At 53.4% G+C, this 17,745-nt stretch overlaps 1 protein-coding gene across 1 annotated transcript; it reads right to left on the bottom strand.

Moving 5' to 3' along the window:
• Positions 1-1,380: 1,380 nt before the first annotated feature.
• fjx1 (four-jointed box kinase 1) lies at positions 1,381-3,885 on the bottom strand. The gene is given in 2 exon segments (XM_007904842.2): positions 1,381-2,710; positions 2,713-3,885. Coding segments are annotated over 2 exon segments (1,194 nt in total). The 5' UTR covers positions 3,554-3,885; the 3' UTR covers positions 1,381-2,357.
• Positions 3,886-17,745: the final 13,860 nt, after the last annotated feature.

The following is a 17,745-nucleotide window of genomic DNA, read 5'->3' as shown; positions in this document are numbered from 1 at the left end:
TGTCACGAGGCAGCAAGCAGCGCTGTTTAGGATTTTATCATGCGGAGGGGGTTAGTGAGGAGAAATTCCACAACTTCTGAGCTCTCAGGCAACCACTGCTCAGAGAGATTGGTGGGGGGGGGGAGGTGCGTCAGGTCAGATGCAACTCAAGTAATAGTGGGGGCGAGGTCAAGGTCGGCGGGGTGCGGTGTGGGGGGGGGGGGAACCATTTATCTTAAAAAAAACACGTTTAATGTCACGTAAAACTGGAGAAATTCCTAAATCCATGCTCAATTTGGAAGCTGGCTTAATTAAAACTTAAAAGGGAAAAAATTCCCAATTCTCTCGATGGTCGAGAGAATTTTCCTGCAATTCCAGGCAATTTCCCCCCAGAGCAAATTGGACCAAATGTGTCAGTCAGGCTGTGGGAACATCACAGGTTACATTTCGTAGGACACTGCTGTGCGCAACAGACTGCCACTTTTCGCTCACAAAATACAAAGTCAATTCACTTTACAGTACATCCTGTGAAACGCTTTGGGACATCTTGCCGATGTGATACGGCGGTATCAAATGCAAGGACTTATTTTACTTTATATTCTTATTATAGTGCCGTGTGAGTGTGTGGCTCCTTTAAATCTACAGCTGCCACACACAATAGCCAACGGCAGATGAATGCGCTCTCTCCCTCCCTTCCCTCCTTTTCAAATGCTAATCCACCGATTGTTCCTGTTAAACCCTCTGGTTCCCCTCCTCATTCTTCCCACACTGTCAAGTCTGCAGCAGGTGGAAATGTCAGGCTTCCAACCGTACCGAACCGAACCAAGCCAGACCAGACACATTCTAAAATAGAAATCACTTTTTTTTTGTTTGTTTTCCCTTTTTTGAAAAGACACCTTTGAATAAATCGCTTTATATACAGTATATTAAAAAAAAACTCTTAAAGGGGCAGTGTAATTTTCTGAAAGGAACATCTGGTTTGCGACCTCCCATCGCCTCGTTCTGCCATGTGCAAGAATTCCACAATTTCTGAGCGCGCTCGGACTTGACGACACTGACAGAAATGGTGGAAATTCCCTTCTCTTCAGTTCCGCACTTCAAAGGAGACGGCGGATAAAGTCTTGGGCCCTCAACTATCAACTCAAACCAGCATTGTTCATAGAATCAATAGAATTCAATCATACCGTGTGCTCACTTGCCTCGCCCTGCCTCCAGCCTCTAACTTCACCAGTCTCAAGCTTTTCGCTCACAAAATACACAGTCACTCCACTTTACAGCATATTCTTTGATGCGCTTTGAATGCAAGGATTATTAAAATTATTATAATAATCAGCTCTGTTTCCACCGGTACAACGGTAATAATCCTTCCATTTGATATAGCACCTTATCACGACTTTGAGATATCTCAAAGCACTTCACAGAATACACTGTAAAGTGAATTGACTTTTGTGGGCAGTAGCGGTGACGCACCAGTGTGTGTATGTGTCTCTGAAAAGCGAGAGACACACACACTGATGCGCCATAGCTGCTGCTTTCAAAGGGTTAACCCCCCCCTCCCCCCAGATTCTGAAATCACCTCCAGGTGGTGTTATTGATGGGCTGTCAGTCAGGCGGCGAGAGCAGGTCACTGTCCCCTGGTGAGGGGAACAGCTCAGCAACACCCCCCCACCACAAGACTCGATACCTTATCCAAGCGTCAAGGTTACATTGTGAAATGATCACAGCTTTATCCCCGCAATTTAGTAAAAGAGTGATTCTATTAACCCTGTATAACCAGAGTCTGGCTTGGCTCGCTCACACCCTCCTGTGAGACGCTGAGGCCAGGAGGGGGTGAGTTTGCACCCCCCCCCACCCCCACCCGTTGACAGGCTAAGCCAATGAAGCTAGTGCCATTACCGTAGCTAGACACAACCCCCCCATCCCACCATCCCCGCTCTATCGATGCAAGGGAAGTGAGTGGCTGGATCAGAGGCAGGGGTAACACCTGGAAGTGATGCGAGGTATCAGCTAAGACTCTCGGAAAGCAAGTTATTTGCTGGTAAAAGAAAACTAAAGGGTTGGACAGAACACACCAATCACCCTTCAAAACCCAAAGTTTCATCACGTTACAGAAAGCCACAGAGGGAGGGGGTGCGTTGGCTGTCTGAAGGCTTGGCTTTGGGAGCGCTCAGTGGGCGATGCCCTCACCCAAACCCCTCACCTGCCCTCCCCACCCCTGAGCTTCAGAGCACAGCTGATGGCATAAACTCAAGCCCCTGCCTCGGCTTTCCTTGCCCAGTATCTGTCCTCAACTTTGCCCAGAGAGATGGGGGCACCTCACCTCTTCCAACCAGGGAAACTCCCAACGCCAGACACCTGGGACAGTCACAGACCACCTCTCATGGGCTGTATCTGGCTTTACACTGCAGGATGTGTCTGTACACATGATCAGCCCTGCTCTGTAGCACCCGGGCCTGGTCCTCAGACAGGAAGCCCATGTGGGGGGCCAGGGGCTCGCTGGCCCGGTACAGCTCCAGTAACTGCACCGCCATGTTCTGACGCTTGTGAAGTTCTGCCACCCTTCGAGCCGTCTCCCTGCGGAAGACACACAGCGACTTGAGCAACAGCTCGTGGTGCCTGTCCCACATGGGCAGCACGCGGTAGCCATGCACCAGACCCGCCTCGTTGTCTATGAAGAGGAGCACCCCCTGGGGGGTGCGGTGCAGGTTGTGAGTGGGTCTCTCCAGCGCCCGGGGTCCCACTGCAAGCTCAGCACGTTGCTGGCCAGCCGGTCAAAGTTGGCTGTCAGGTAGTCAAAGAGAATGAGATCCGACCATTGAACCAGGTCCCTCAACTCCTCCCTAGTCGCGTTGTCCAAGTCTTCCTTGAGGGGATGGAGGCGTCTCTTGCCGACCCTCAGGGCGTTGGGCGGGACCACCTCGCTGAGGTTGTTGACCCATTGGGTGAGACTGACGATAGTCCTCTCTGCCCACTGAGACCCCTCCACCTCTTGCCTCACCCTCGCCCACTGCTCTGCGTTGGTGTCCACGAGAGAGAGCGCCATGGCTGGCACGTTCCTGATGCCCAGCAGCCTGGACAGGTAGAAGGACAGAGTCTCTCCCAGGATCTGGTCGGGGTTGATGCCATACCTCAGGCAGGCTCTGGTGCCATCCTCAAACCTGGCCAACCTGTTGGGAGTTCTCCCACAGCCCGTCTCCAGGGCCACCAGGCGAGATGTCCGGGCCGCGTGTAGCCACTGCTTGACCTCAGCCTCCGAGTAGCCACTTGGGATGGAGCCGGACAGTCCGTCGCTCCAAAACACGCCGTGTTCAGTCACCCCGGGGCCGGGGAAGGGTCTCTGTCCATCCCCTGCCCCGGAGGGTGAGGTGGAGTCGCTGTGAGCGCTTCTCGGGCTCCTCTCCCCGGGGAAGGACAGCAAAGTGCGAAAAGTTCTGGCGTTGGCTGGAGGGCGCGGTGGGTGGTTCCGGGGCCGGGGAGAGGGGAGGGTGAGCGGTCGAGGGTCCAGGCAAAGCCCCCACAGCCCCAGCAGGGAGAGCACCCCCAGGGCGGCCAGGCGGCCAAGGCGGCCCCTCATAACTGGGACACACCACACCCTCCGAGTCCCTCACCGTCCGCTTTGCCTCTCCTGCAACCAGTAGCCAAAGGTGCCGTCAAACTTGCCAACCACACCGGGCTTCACCCCCCGCGCTCTCTCTCTCTGTCTCTGTCTGTCTCTCTCTCTCTCTGCTGCCTCCTCCTCAGCCCCCGTGTCGGGCTGTCTGGCACTGTCCCTCCTCCATCCCCAGCCCCGGGGTGGGGGGAGCACAGCTTCCTATGGTCGGTCCTCTCTTCGGGAACAGAAACACTCCGCTGGTTCTCCGCTTCGTCTCTCTGTGTCCTCTCTCTCTCTCTCTGTCTGTCTCTCTCTGTCTGTCTGTCTCTCTCTCTGTCTGTCTGTTCCTTGTCTCTCCTCTCTGTCTTCTCTTTCTCTCTCTGCTCGTCTCTCTCTGCTCCTTCTCTCTCTCTCTCTCTGCTCCTCTCTCTCTCTCTCTCTCTGCTCCCTCTCTCTCTCTCTCTCTGTCTGTCTCTCTGCTCCTTCTCTCTCTCTCTGTCTGTCTCTCTGCTCCTTGTCTCTCCTCCGCGCTGTCTTCTCTCTCTCTCTGTCTTCTCTCTGCTCCTTCTCTCTCTCTCTCTGTCTTCTCTCTGCTCCTTCTCTCTCTCTCTGTCTTCTCTCTGCTCCTTCTCTCTCTGTCTTCTCTCTGCTCCTTGTCTCTCCTCTCTGTTCTCTCTCTCGATTCCTTATCTCTCCTCCTCTCTGTCTTCTCTCTTTCTCTCTCTGCTTCTTTTCTCTCCCCCTCTCTCTGATCCTCCCTCTCTCTCTCTCTCTCTGTGTCTTCTCTCTGAATGTATCTCCTCTCTAAGTGTATCACTGTGTATCCACTCGGTCACCACGTGATCAGCGAGGGGCGGGGCCATCATCCGGCCACGCCTCTTCAATGAGCATAGCCCCGCCCACAGCCCCGCCCCTTCCCCTTCAGTTTGGGTTCAGATCAGCCCCGACCCCAACCCCAGCACTGCCCCCAACCCCAACACTGCCCCCAACCCCAACCCCAGCACTGCCCCCCACCCCAACCCCAGCACTGCCCCCAACCCCAGCACTGCCCCCCACCCCAACCCCAGCACTGCCCCCAACCCCAACACTGCCCCCAACCCCAACCCCAGCACTGCCCCCAACCCCAACACTGACCCCAACCCCAACACTGACCCCAACCCCAACCCCAACACTGACCCCAACCCCAACACTGACCCCAACCCCAACCCCAACACTGACCCCAACCCAACCCCAGCACTGCCCCCAACCCAGCACTGCCCCAACCCCAGCACTGCCCCCCACCCCAACACTGCCCCAACCCCAACACTGCCCCAACCCCAGCACTGCCCCCCACCCCAGCACTGCCCCAACCCAACACTGCCCCCAACCCCAACACTGCCCCCACCCCAGCACTGCCCCCAACCCAGGACTGCCCCAACCCCAACACTGCCCCCAACCCCAGCACTGCCCCCAACCCCAGCACTGCCCCAACCCCAACACTGCCCCCAACCCCAGCACTGCCCCCAACCCCAGCACTGCCCCCTACCCCAGCACTGCCCCCCACCCCAGCACTGCCCCCAACCCCAACACTGCCCCCAACCCCAGCACTGCCCCCAACCCCAGCACTGCCCCCAACCCCAACACTGCCCCCAACCCCAGCACTGCCCCCAACCCCAGCACTGCCCCCCACCCCAGCACTGCCCCCAACCCCAACACTGCCCCCAACCTCAGCACTGCCCCCAACCCCAACCCCAGCACTGCCCCCAACCCCAGCACTGCCCCCTACCCCAGCACTGCCCCCACCCCAACACTGCCCCCAACCCCAACACTGCCCCCCACCCAGCACTGCCCCCACCCCAGCACTGCCCCCAACCCCAACACTGCCCCAACCCCAGCACTGCCCCAACCCCAGCACTGCCCCTACCCCAGCACTGCCCCCCACCCCAGCACTGCCCCCAACCCCAACACTGCCCCAACCCCAGCACTGCCCCCAACCCCAACCCCAGCACTGCCCCCAACCCCAGCACTGCCCCCTACCCAACCCCAGCACTGCCCCCAACCCCAGCACTGCCCCCTACCCCAACCCCAGCACTGCCCCAACCCCAGCACTGCCCCCAACCCAGCACTGGCCCCAACCCCAGCACTGCCCCTACCCCAATCCCAGCACTGCCCCCTACCCCAGCACTGCCCCAACCCCAGCCCCAGCACTGCCCCCACCCCAACACTGCCCCAACCCCCAGCACTGCCCCAACCCCCAGCACTGCCCCAACCCCAGCACTGCCCCAACCCCCAGCACTGCCCCAACCCCAGCACTGCCCCCAACCCCAACACTGCCCCCAACCCCAGCACTGCCCCCAACCCCAGGACTGCCCCAACCCCAGCACTGCCCCCAACCCCAGCACTGCCCCCAACCCCAGCACTGCCCCCACCCCCAGCACTGCCCCAACCCCAGCACTGCCCCAACCCCCAGCACTGCCCCAACCCCAGCACTGCCCCCAACCCCAACCCCAGCACTGCCCCCAACCCCAGCACTGCCCCCTACCCCAGCACTGCCCCCTACCCCAGTACTGCCCCCTACCCCAGCACTGCCCCCTACCCCAGCACTGCCCCCTACCCCAGCACTGCCCCTACCCCAGCACTGCCCCCTACCCAGCACTGCCCCCTACCCCAGCACTGCCCCCTACCCCAGCACTGCCCCTACCCCAGCACTGCCGGGCTGGTGCCCCCCCGGGTAGGGTGGAGGGAGGGATCCGCCGAATACCGACACTCAACAAGTGGCTTTCCTTCACAGCAGCGGCTCAGTTCCACCGCCTTATTGTTTTAAAGGATGAAAATACAATTCCATCCGTTTCATCTCACAGCCAACACTTCACACAGCAGCCAGTGTGGGTGTGTGGGTGTGTGTGGGTGTGAGTAGGTGTGTGTGTGTGTGTGGGTGTGTGTGTGTGTGTGAGAGTGTGTGTGTGTGAGTGTGTGTGAGTGGGTGTGTGTGAGTGTGTATGATTGTCTGTGTGTGTGTGTGAGTGTGTGTGGGTGTGTGTATATGATTGTCTGTGTGTGTGTGTGAGTGTGTGTGTGTGAGTGTGTATGATTGTCTGTGTGAGTGTGTGTGTGTGTGTGAGTGTGTATGATTGTCTGTGTGTGAGAGTGTGTGTGTGTGAGTGTGTGTGAGTGGGTGTGTGTGAGTGTGTATGATTGTCTGTGTGTGTGTGTGAGTGTGTGTGGGTGTGTGTGTATGATTGTCTGTGTGTGTGTGTGAGTGTGTGTGGGTGTGTGTGTATGATTGTCTGTGTGTGTGAGTGTGTGTGTGTGTGTGTGAGTGTGTGTGTGTGTGTGAGTGTGTGTGTGTGTGTGAGTGTGTATGATTGTCTGTGTGTGTGTGTGTGTGTGTGTGTGTGTGTGAGTGTGTGTGTGTGAGTGTGTATGATTGTCTGTGTGAGTGTGTGTGTGTGGGGGGGGAGGGGGGGTGAGAGGGGGATGTGGGAAGAACAAAGGTGTGAGATGTCCCGGAGGCTCAGTGTGAGACACAATACAATGTCATCCTCACATTGTTCGCAGTGTCAACAGCAGCTCGAACCCCCCTCTCACCCCCGTCTGACAGAGACAGCACTGATGTCGGGAATTATATATATATGTGTGTGTGTAAGTAAAGGTTTGTGTGTGTGTATTGGGGGAAGGGGGGTAAGGTTTGTGTGTATGTGTTGGGGGTAAGGTTTGTGTGTGTGTTGGGGGTAAGGTTTGTGTGTGTGGGGGGGGGGGGTGGGGGTAAGGTTTGTGTGTGTGTGTGTGTGTGGGGGGGGTAAGGGTTTGTGTGTGTGTTGGGGGTAAGGTTTGTGTGTGTGTTGGGGGGTAAGGTTTGTGTGTGTGTTGGGGAGGGGTTAAGGTTTGTGTGTGTGTGTTGGGGGGGTAAGGTTTGTGTGTGTGTTGGGGAGGGGTTAAGGTTTGTGTGTGTGTTGGGGAGGGGTTAAGGTTGTGTGTGTGTTGGGGGGGGGGTTAAGGTTTGTGTGTGTGTGTGGGGGGTAAAGTTTGTGTGTGTGGGGGGGGGGGTAAGGTTTGTGTGTGTGGGGGCGTGGGGGTAAGGTTTGTGTGTGTGTGTGTGTGGGGGGGTAAGGGTTTGTGTGTGTGGGGGGGGTAAGGTTTGTGTGTGGGGGGGGGTAAGGGTTTGTGTGTGTGTGGGGGGGTAAGATTTGTGTGTGTGTGGGGGGGGGTGGGGGTAAGGTTTGTGTGTGTGTGTGGGGGGGTAAGATTTGTGTGTGTGGGGGGGGTGGGGGTAAGGTTTGTGTGTGTTGGGGGAGGTGGGGGTAAGGGTTTGTGTGTGTGGGGGGGTGTGGGGGTAAGGTTTGTGTGTGTGTGTGGGGGGGTTAAGGTTTGTGTGTGTGTGTGGGGGGTGGGGGTAAGGTTTGTGTGTGTGGGGGGGGGGTGTGGGGGTAAGGTTTGTGTGTGTGGGGGTGTGGGGTAAGGTTTGTGTGTGTGGAGGGGGGGTAAGGTTTGTGTGTGTGTGGGGGGTGGGGGTAAGGTTTGTGTGTGGGGGGGTGTGGGGTAAGGTTTGTGTGTGTGTGGGGGGGGTGGGGGTAAGGTTTGTGTGTGGGGGGGGGGTATGGGGTAAGGTTTGTGTGGGGGGGTATGGGGGTAAGGTTTGTGTGGGGGGGGGTATGGGGGTAAGGTTTGTGTGTGGGGGGGGGTGTGGGGGTAAGGGTTTGTGTGTGGGGGGGGGGTATGGGGGTAAGGTTTGTGGGGGGGGGGGTATGGGGGTAAGGTTTGTGGGGGGGGGGTATGGGGTAAGGTTTGTGTGTGGGGGGGGGAGGGCAGATATTGATATCCAGATGTCCTCTCTACTAAAGCTATTTCTGTCGTCCGATAAACGCGTCTCTAATGATGAAATCGATTAAATTATCTCATTAAATGGTCCTTTAATCAGAGCCTCTGAAATAAATACAACAATCGCAGCAGATCCATAGGGTGTGTCAGACCGTATCGCTCAAATAGTGACCGTATCCTCTCATTCGGTCTTTCCGGTGAGACTGGTCAGCGGCCCATCGCAGTGTGAGCCCGGGGGTCCCGGGGGGGGGGTCCCGGGGGGATCTAGGGGGGGGGGTCCCGGGGGGGATCTCGGGGGGTCACGGGGGGGGTCCCGCGGGGGGTCCCGGGGGCATCTCGGGAGGGGGGGGGTCCCGGCGGGGTCCCGGGGGAGTGGTCCGGGGGGGGATCTCGGGGGGGGATCTCGGTGGGGGGTCCTGGGGGGCTCCCGGGGGGGGGTCCCGAGCTGTGGGTGGGTTTGTCAGTGCGTCTCCTATTCTATTTGCTTCCCTGTCTTCCTCGTCTCTCTTCCCGTCTCCTGCCCTCTCCCTATACCCACATTGTGTTCCCCTCCGGCGTTATTCTCTCTGTGTCTCTCACTCTGCCTGTCCCTGTGTCTCTCACTCTGCCTGTCCCTGTGTCTCTCACTCTGCCTGTCCCTGTGTCTCTCACTCTGCCTGTCCCTGTGTCTCTCACTCTGCCTGTCCCTGTGTCACTCACTCTGCCTGTCCCTGTGTCTCTCACTCTGCCTGTCTCTGTGTCTCTCACTCTGCCTGTCTCTGTGTCTCTCACTCTGCCTGTCTCTGTATCTCTCACTCTGCCTGTCCCTGTGTCACTCTCACTCTGCCTGTCCCTGTGTCTCTCACTCTGCCTGTCCCTGTGTCACTCACTCTGCCTGTCCCTGTGTCACTCACTCTGCCTGTCTCTGTGTCTCTCACTCTGCCTGTCCCTGTGTCTCTCACTCTGCCTGTCCCTGTGTCACTCACTCTGCCTGTCCCTGTGTCACTCACTCTGCCTGTCTCTGTGTCACTCACTCTGCCTGTCTCTGTGTCTCTCACTCTGCCTGTCCCTGTGTCACTCACTCTGCCTGTCTCTGTGTCTCTCACTCTGCCTGTCCCTGTGTCTCTCACTCTGCCTGTCCCTGTGTCACTCACTCTGCCTGTCCCTGTGTCTCTCACTCTGCCTGTCTCTGTATCTCTCACTCTGCCTGTCCCTGTGTCACTCTCACTCTGCCTGTCCCTGTGTCTCTCACTCTGCCTGTCCCTGTGTCACTCACTCTGCCTGTCCCTGTGTCACTCACTCTGCCTGTCTCTGTGTCTCTCACTCTGCCTGTCTCTGTGTCACTCACTCTGCCAGTCCCTGTGTCTCTCACTCTGCCTGTCCCTGTGTCACTCACTCTGCCTGTCCCTGTGTCACTCACTCTGCCTGTCTCTGTGTCTCTCACTCTGCCTGTCTCTGTGTCTCTCACTCTGCCTGTCCCTGTGTCTCTCACTCTGCCTGTCCCTGTGTCACTCACTCTGCCTGTCTCTGTGTCTCTCACTCTGCCTGTCTCTGTGTCACTCACTCTGCCAGTCCCTGTGTCTCTCACTCTGCCTGTCCCTGTGTCTCTCACTCTGCCTGTCCCTGTGTCTCTCACTCTGCCTGTCTCTGTGTCTCTCACTCTGCCTGTCTCTGTGTCTCTCACTCTGCCTGTCCCTGTGTCACTCACTCTGCCTGTCCCTGTGTCTCTCACTCTGCCTGTCCCTGTGTCACTCTCACTCTGCCTGTCCCTGTGTCTCTCACTCTGCCTGTCCCTGTGTCTCTCACTCTGCCTGTCCCTGTGTCACTCACTCTGCCTGTCCCTGTGTCTCTCACTCTGCCTGTCCCTGTGTCTCTCACTCTGCCTGTCCCTGTGTCACTCACTCTGCCTGTCCCTGTGTCTCTCACTCTGCCTGTCCCTGTGTCTCTCACTCTGCCTGTCCCTGTGTCTCTCACTCTGCCTGTCCCTGTGTCTCTCACTCTGCCTGTCCCTGTGTCTCTCACTCTGCCTGTCCCTGTGTCACTCTCACTCTGCCTGTCCCTGTGTCTCTCACTCTGCCTGTCCCTGTGTCTCTCACTCTGCCTGTCCCTGTGTCACTCTCACTCTGCCTGTCCCTGTGTCTCTCACTCTGCCTGTCCCTGTGTCTCTCACTCTGCCTGTCCCTGTGTCACTCTCACTCTGCCTGTCCCTGTGTCACTCTCACTCTGCCTGTCCCTGTGTCTCTCACTCTGCCTGTCCCTGTGTCTCTCACTCTGCCTGTCCCTGTGTCTCTCACTCTGCCTGTCCTGTGTCTCTCACTCTGCCTGTCCCTGTGTCTCTCACTCTGCCTGTCCCTGTGTCACTCTCACTCTGCCTGTCCCTGTGTCTCTCACTCTGCCTGTCCCTGTGTCTCTCACTCTGCCTGTCCCTGTGTCTCTCACTCTGCCTGTCCCTGTGTCACTCACTCTGCCTGTCTCTGTGTCACTCACTCTGCCTGTCCCTGTGTCACTCACTCTGCCTGTCTCTGTGTCACTCACTCTGCCTGTCCCTGTGTCTCTCACTCTGCCTGTCCCTGTGTCTCTCACTCTGCCTGTCCCTGTGTCACTCACTCTGCCTGTCCCTGTGTCACTCACTCTGCCTGTCCCTGTGTCACTCACTCTGCCTGTCTCTGTGTCTCTCACTCTGCCTGTCTCTGTGTCACTCACTCTGCCTGTCTCTGTGTCACTCACTCTGCCTGTCTCTGTGTCACTCACTCTGCCTGTCCCTGTGTCACTCACTTTGCCTGTCCCTGTGTCACTCACTCTGCCTCTCTCTGTGTCACTCACTCTGCCTGTCTCTGTGTCACTCACTCTGCCTGTCCCTGTGTCACTCACTCTGCCTGTCTCTGTGTCACTCACTCTGCCTCTCTCTGTGTCACTCACTCTGCCTGTCCCTGTGTCACTCACTCTGCCTGTCCCTGTGTCACTCACTCTGCCTGTCCCTGTGTCACTCACTCTGCCTCTCTCTGTGTCACTCACTCTGCCTCTCTCTGTGTCACTCACTCTGCCTGTCTCTGTGTCACTCACTCTGCCTGTCTCTGTGTCACTCACTCTGCCTGTCTCTGTGTCACTCACTCTGCCTGTCTCTCTCTATCACTGTCTTTGCCTCTCTATCTCATGCTCACCTGCTCTTCCCCAATCTCTCTTCCCTCACTAACTTACTGCTGTCCCACTCTGTACATCTCACTATTCCCTATATGATTTGTTCTCATACATCTGGGGAAAGAATACAACTTATATTTGTATACTCTATCGCCTTTCACATCGGGAGGACATTTCACAATGTTCAAGAATCTATTCTGTCCTCATGTCCATAAACGGTCACCTACACAAACAATCCTCCTGACGTGAAAGGCTCTGTGTGAGTTAGAGAATGATTGTGATTTTTATTGTGAAATACCCTCCCCACATGGGTAAAGAACCATGTGGGTTAAGAACATAAGAATTTGAGGGCGAAAGAAGACCAAGATCCGCCTTTCTCTGTCTCTCACACTGGGACCGGTCGTTTCCCAAACTATATACTGTTTCCCGAGAGATTATTTTCGAGCACAAATCTATCTACTTTTTCTTGAAACAAACGACACTTCCTACTTCCACCGTCTCCCTAAGGAGCCTGTTCCATTATGTCTGCTACTCGCTCACTGAAGAAGTGTTTTCGCAGATTTGTTCTGAAATGACCCCCCACCCGCTGTTCAGGACAGGATACACGCTGTGCTGGACTGGTCCCGACCTACACTCACATTTTCTTTTCAGTTTGTGAGAGTGTTTACGAAAAAAAAAGGAAGGAGATGAATGTCTTGTGAGGTGTCAGGATGATTTAATGAAGCTGGTGTGTGAGACGCCCACAATATGCAGCGGTGATGGAGCTCACCATCAAATGGACCGGAACTGGAGACATTCAATGAGCTTTGTGAGTGATCATTGTCGTTTCCCAACGCACACAACAACAACAACGACGACAACACATTGCATTTACACAGCGCTGTTCACACGGTGGGTTGTCCCCTAACAGCTCTGCTCCTCCCGCCACACATCACGCCTCAGGTTTGGCTGCACATCTTCAGTGAAGCACCATCAATCTCCCTCCACCCCCAGGGAGGGATGGTTCACTGCAACCTCGTTTATATTAACTGGGGAAGCACAGCCGAGGGAGCGAGTGTGTGCTCAGTGCTGAGCGCACACGCTCCTTCGGGTGAGGTGTTAAACCGAGGTCCTGTCTGCCTGTTCAGGTGGATGTTGAAGGTCCCCTGACACTATTCAAAAGAGGAGTATCTCTCTCTCTCCCCCAGGGATCGGGCTAACAATTCCCCCAAATAAAATTGGTCACACACTCCACGGCTGTTTGTGGGTCTCTGCTGTTATATACAACTGCCATGCCGTGTCTCCACCACAAAATACACAGTCATTGCACTTTACAGAATATCCTGTGAAGCGCCTTGAGATGTCTCGATGACGTGATGAGGTGCTATATGAAATGCAAGGATTATTATTATGATAATGATGACTGTCAGCTCAGGGAGACATGTCCCTGTTGCTGCCGTCTCCAAATCCTCAATGGATTAAACTCCAGCGTTTGATAGGCAAGAAGAGGATTTAGACAAAAGAGTTTAATTTTTTTTAAAATGGAATAAAAACACACACATCAAACCTGTTGTCTCCGGAACTGAAATGAGGGATGATGCGCCATTGTATTGGTTAACCTGCAGAGCTGATTCCACAGTCAATGTTGCTTGTAGTCTGTCTGTACCGTGTAGCTATAACCTCGATAAAACAAGCATTTCTGATAGATTATAGACAGGAGCCAATACACTGCAGTTGCTGGAAATTTGAAATAAAAACAGAAGTTGTTGGGAATACTGTAGCTCAGTGATTAGAGCACTTGTTTCACAAGCAAGAGACCGAGGTTCGATTCCTGGCAATAATCCCTGATAATAATCCCTCAAGAAAAAAACAATAATGAATTGGTTGCTTCGATCCACGACTCTTTGCGCAATTGGCTATCGCATTTCACCCACGAATATACAGTCAATTCACTTTAAGGTCTATTCTGTGAAGTGCTTTGAGACGTCTAGAAAACGTGAAAAGCACTACATCAAGTGCAAGGATTATTATTATTATTACTCAGCAGGTCAGGCAGCATCTATGGAGAGAGGAAAGTGAAAAAGTGGCAGCCAGTTTGTGCACAGCAGTGTCACACAAACAGCAATGGAGTCAGCGACCAATTTTATTTTGGGGGAATGTTGGCCAGGACACTGGGAGAGAGGAACTCCCCTCCTCTCCGTAGATGCTCTCCATAGATCCCGCCTGACCTGTTTAATGTTTACAATGATTTCAGATTATACACAGGGTTTGTGCCACTGAGAAAAAGGTCGCGAGACATAGCGAGAGAAATCAGGAAAGAAAGAGAAGGAGAGTCCGAGGGAGAGTGACAGAGATGTTTTGTTTTGGTCAGCCGGGTGTCTGACACACCTAGAAACCCATCAGCGTTGCTTAAGAATCTCCAAACCAAACTGAGAATTCCATGCATCCCACCTACACATTGGAAATCCCAGAGACATTTACTGGAATGGAACGTGTAGAAATAGAGAGAGAGAAGGAGCTACGTGTTACCTGACTCACCGTTCGCTGCCCATCGCAATGCGAATGGTTTCTATTTCAGTCTTCAGCAAGTGTGGAGCCGTCTCTGGGACTGGCCGGGGGAGCGGCTCTTGACTGCCCCCTGATGTTACAACAATGTTGCTCCGAGGTTTGTGATCACAGAGAGGTTTGGATGAAGAGGGAGTTCGTCTGTCTCATTGATCTCCTCTTCTCTGAACACCCACACCCCTGTCCTCACTCCCCATTGAATACACATTTTGCCCACAAAATGTACAGTCAATTCACTTTGCAGTATATCCTGTGAAGCACTTTGAGACATCCCGAAGACGTGATAAGGTGCTATATCAAATGCAAAGATCATTATTATATTATTACACAAGAGAGCCAGGAACAGAGGAGTTTGTGTGAATGGGTCGGGGGGCAGGTCACGGAGAATATAATATTGGTATGGAGGAGTTGTTTTCACGCTGTAACATTCTATAATAGTCCCATTGCAGCCAGGGTCCTGGCCTCAACCATCCTTCTTGGTAACCAAGGTCCCATCTGCCTGATCAGGTGGACGTTAAAGATCCCATTGGCACAACTCAAAAAGAGAATGAGCCTGGCAGATGATTTCCTCTAACTCTGCGGAAACACTACTTCAGTGAGCTAGTGGTAAATGTATGGAACAGGCTCACTGGAGAAACAGACGGTAGAAGCAGAAAGTGTTGAATTAAATAGATTTCTGGTCGGGAATAATATCTTGGGATACAGTATATATTTTGTGACACGACATGTGCATACGACTGCCAGGGTGCTGGAAGGTGAACTCGATGGACCTTCTTTCGCCTAGGAACAACAACAACTTGCATCTATATAGCGCCTTTCATGCGGGATAGCGTCCCTGAGCTCCAGGAATTAATAATTCCTTTGTTCTCAGGCTGTGCCCTGTTCCACAGTGACTACAGGGTGAGAGCTTCCTCATGTAAACCTTTGTGCTCAGTGACCACCAGGAGTTTTCCACCAGAGCTGATGCCAGTGCTCCCAAGAGGAGAACAGGGAAGCAATAATAGATAATTATTGGAGAGGACAAGTTTGCAGGGTTATGGGGAGAGCGCGGGGGAATGGGATTCATTTGGATAGCTCTTTTCAAAGAGCCGGCACAGACATGATGGGCCGAATGGCCTCCTTACGTGCTGTATAATTCTATGATTCTATGATTCAGAACTCTGAATTCTTGCATTTGCGCCTTATATCTTCTCAAAGCGCTTCACTGAATCTACTCTAAAATGAATTGACAGTATATTTTGGGGGCGAAACGTGGCAACCAATTGCGCACAGCAGTGTCCCACAAACAGTCATGGATTGAGTAGTATGTATTTATTTATTTATTTATTTGGAAGGGATTACCCCTGGAAAAGCGACTAACAACTGGGTTCCTCTTTACTGCTCGGTAAACAACGGCATGTGGAGTAAGGAAACTTGCCTAACCTTTCGCCCTGGCCGGGAATCGAACCCAGGTCCTCTCGCTTGCGAGACGAGTGCTCTAAAGAGTGGGTGGACGGGAGAAGGGGAACAGGAAGGAAAGACCTAGGGTGCGGGAAGTCAGAGGGGGAATGAAGGGCAGGGGGACTCCCCCACCCCACACACTGGCGCAGTCTGACCGCTTCTCAATTATCTTCCTCTTGACGGAATGGAGGGTTCATGGCATGTGTTGCGTGTTTGTACAGAGAGACATTTCCTCTTGGCTCTCTCCCCCTCCAGTGTGCTTTTGTCAATGGAATGTATGGTTTTCCATGTCTGAAAATGTAAGTGTTAACATGGAAACAAGGAGAAAATAGCAACGGTCTGGCTCTCTGTCAGCAACGAGGGAGCAGCCCTCCGCACACGCACTCCCTGGATTTAAAGCTGAGCCCAGGTCCCGAATAATGAGAATAATCACAACAATCATCATCGCATTTGATGTTTCAAGTCTCAACCAGCTTCACTGTGATTTCTTTTACTGTAAAGTGTAGTGACTGTGTGTTTTGTGGGAGAATGCAGCAGCCAATTTGCACACAGCATTGTCCCATCACAACAACAACAAATGACATTTACACAGCATCTTTCGCATCGGGAAGGACGTCCCAAGTTGCTGCACAGTCAAGGACTCAAGCAGAGGGTTGGGATCATGTGGGATGGAGGGCAGGGAAGATAGGGGTAGGAGGATGGCTGGAGGATCGTGAGGGTCTACAAACAGCCGTGAAGTGAATGATTGATTTTACCCGGGGAATTGTCAGCCAGGACACAGAGAGAAACTCACAGGCTGGGACCTCAGTTTAACGTCCCATCCGAAGGTAGGCACCTCCAACAATGCAGGGCTCCTCCATCCCCCTCACCCCAACTACCAGGTCACTGTATTGGAGGGTCAGCCTGGACTGTGAGCTCCAAATCCCAAAGAGGAGGCTTGAACACACAAACTGCCTTTCCTGTTAAATAATAATAATAATAATAATAATCCTTGCATTTGATATAACGCTTTTCACGGCGGGAGGACGTCCCAAAGCGCTTCACAGAACACACTGTAAAGTGAATTGACTGCATATTTGTGGGCGAACGCGGCTGCCAATTGCGCACAGCAATGTCCCACAAACAGTCATGGATTGAAAATGACCAATTTATTATTGTTTTGTTTTGGAGGGATTATTATTAGGCTCTGTGTGGAGTAAGGAAACTTGCCCAAGGTTTCGCCCTCTACCTGGAATTGAACTCAGGTCTCTCGCTTGCAAAGCAAGTGCTCTAACCACTGAGCTACAGGACTCTTCTAATCTTCTAATATATAATAATAATCCTTGCATTTTATATAGTGCCTTACCATGTCTTTGAGAGTCTCCAAGAGCTTCATAGAATATATTGTAAAGTGTAGTGGCTTTATGTTTTTCAGGCGAAACAACAGCAGTGTCCCATAAATAGTCATGGATCAAGTGACCACATTATTATTAGTTTTTTTGAAGGGATTATTATTCCCGGAAAGTGATCCGCCAATTAGCTAATTGCTCAGCTGCAGATGTTTCGAGGCAGATGTGCGATCAACATCTGTTCATTGTCTGGTTTACTGGTGACATCATCAAACAGGTCCTAGAGATGACTGAGCCGGCGGGAGGGAGATGGTGGGGGCCTGAGTCCGAGCTGACCAGGGGTGGTGGAGGGGGTGGGGGCAAACAGGAGAAATTAACAGGAGGGGGCAGGGGACGGGGGGCTTAATCTCAGCACCAGAGCATTCCTCTCAACACCTGACTGATTGTTGAACAAAAACAAAAATAGTTTGGTCGCTCGACTGCTTGTGGGATGCTGTTGTGCGCAATTGGATGCCGTGTTTTGCACGCAAATATACAGTCAATTCACTTTACAGTAAATTCTGTGAAGCTCTTTGAGACAGCTAGAAGTTGTGATAAGACGCTGTATCAAATGCAAGGATTATTAATATTATTGGGAATCCCCTTGGGCTGGTTTTGGTTGCAGGCTGGCGCTGACTGGTTAGAAGCTCAACAATAATAATAATAAGAAGAAGAATTCTTGCATTTGATATAGAACCTTACCATGTCGTTGAGATGTCTCAAGGATATACTGTGAAGTGCAGTGACTGCATTTTGTGGGCAAAAAGCGGCATCAATTTTGCACACAGCTTGAGACATAATAAGGCGCTATAACAAATGCAAGTTATTCTTATTATATCATGATCCCAGGACAGGACAGCTTTAATAAGCAGCCCGAAACCTCAGTCACTATGACGTAATGCTGTGCTG

The sequence above is a fragment of the Callorhinchus milii genome, unplaced genomic scaffold (assembly GCF_018977255.1).
Source record: "Callorhinchus milii isolate IMCB2004 unplaced genomic scaffold, IMCB_Cmil_1.0 Scaffold17, whole genome shotgun sequence".
In the NCBI taxonomy this organism is placed as follows: Eukaryota; Metazoa; Chordata; class Chondrichthyes; order Chimaeriformes; family Callorhinchidae; genus Callorhinchus; species Callorhinchus milii.
This window is presented reverse-complemented; position numbering and strand designations above follow the sequence as displayed.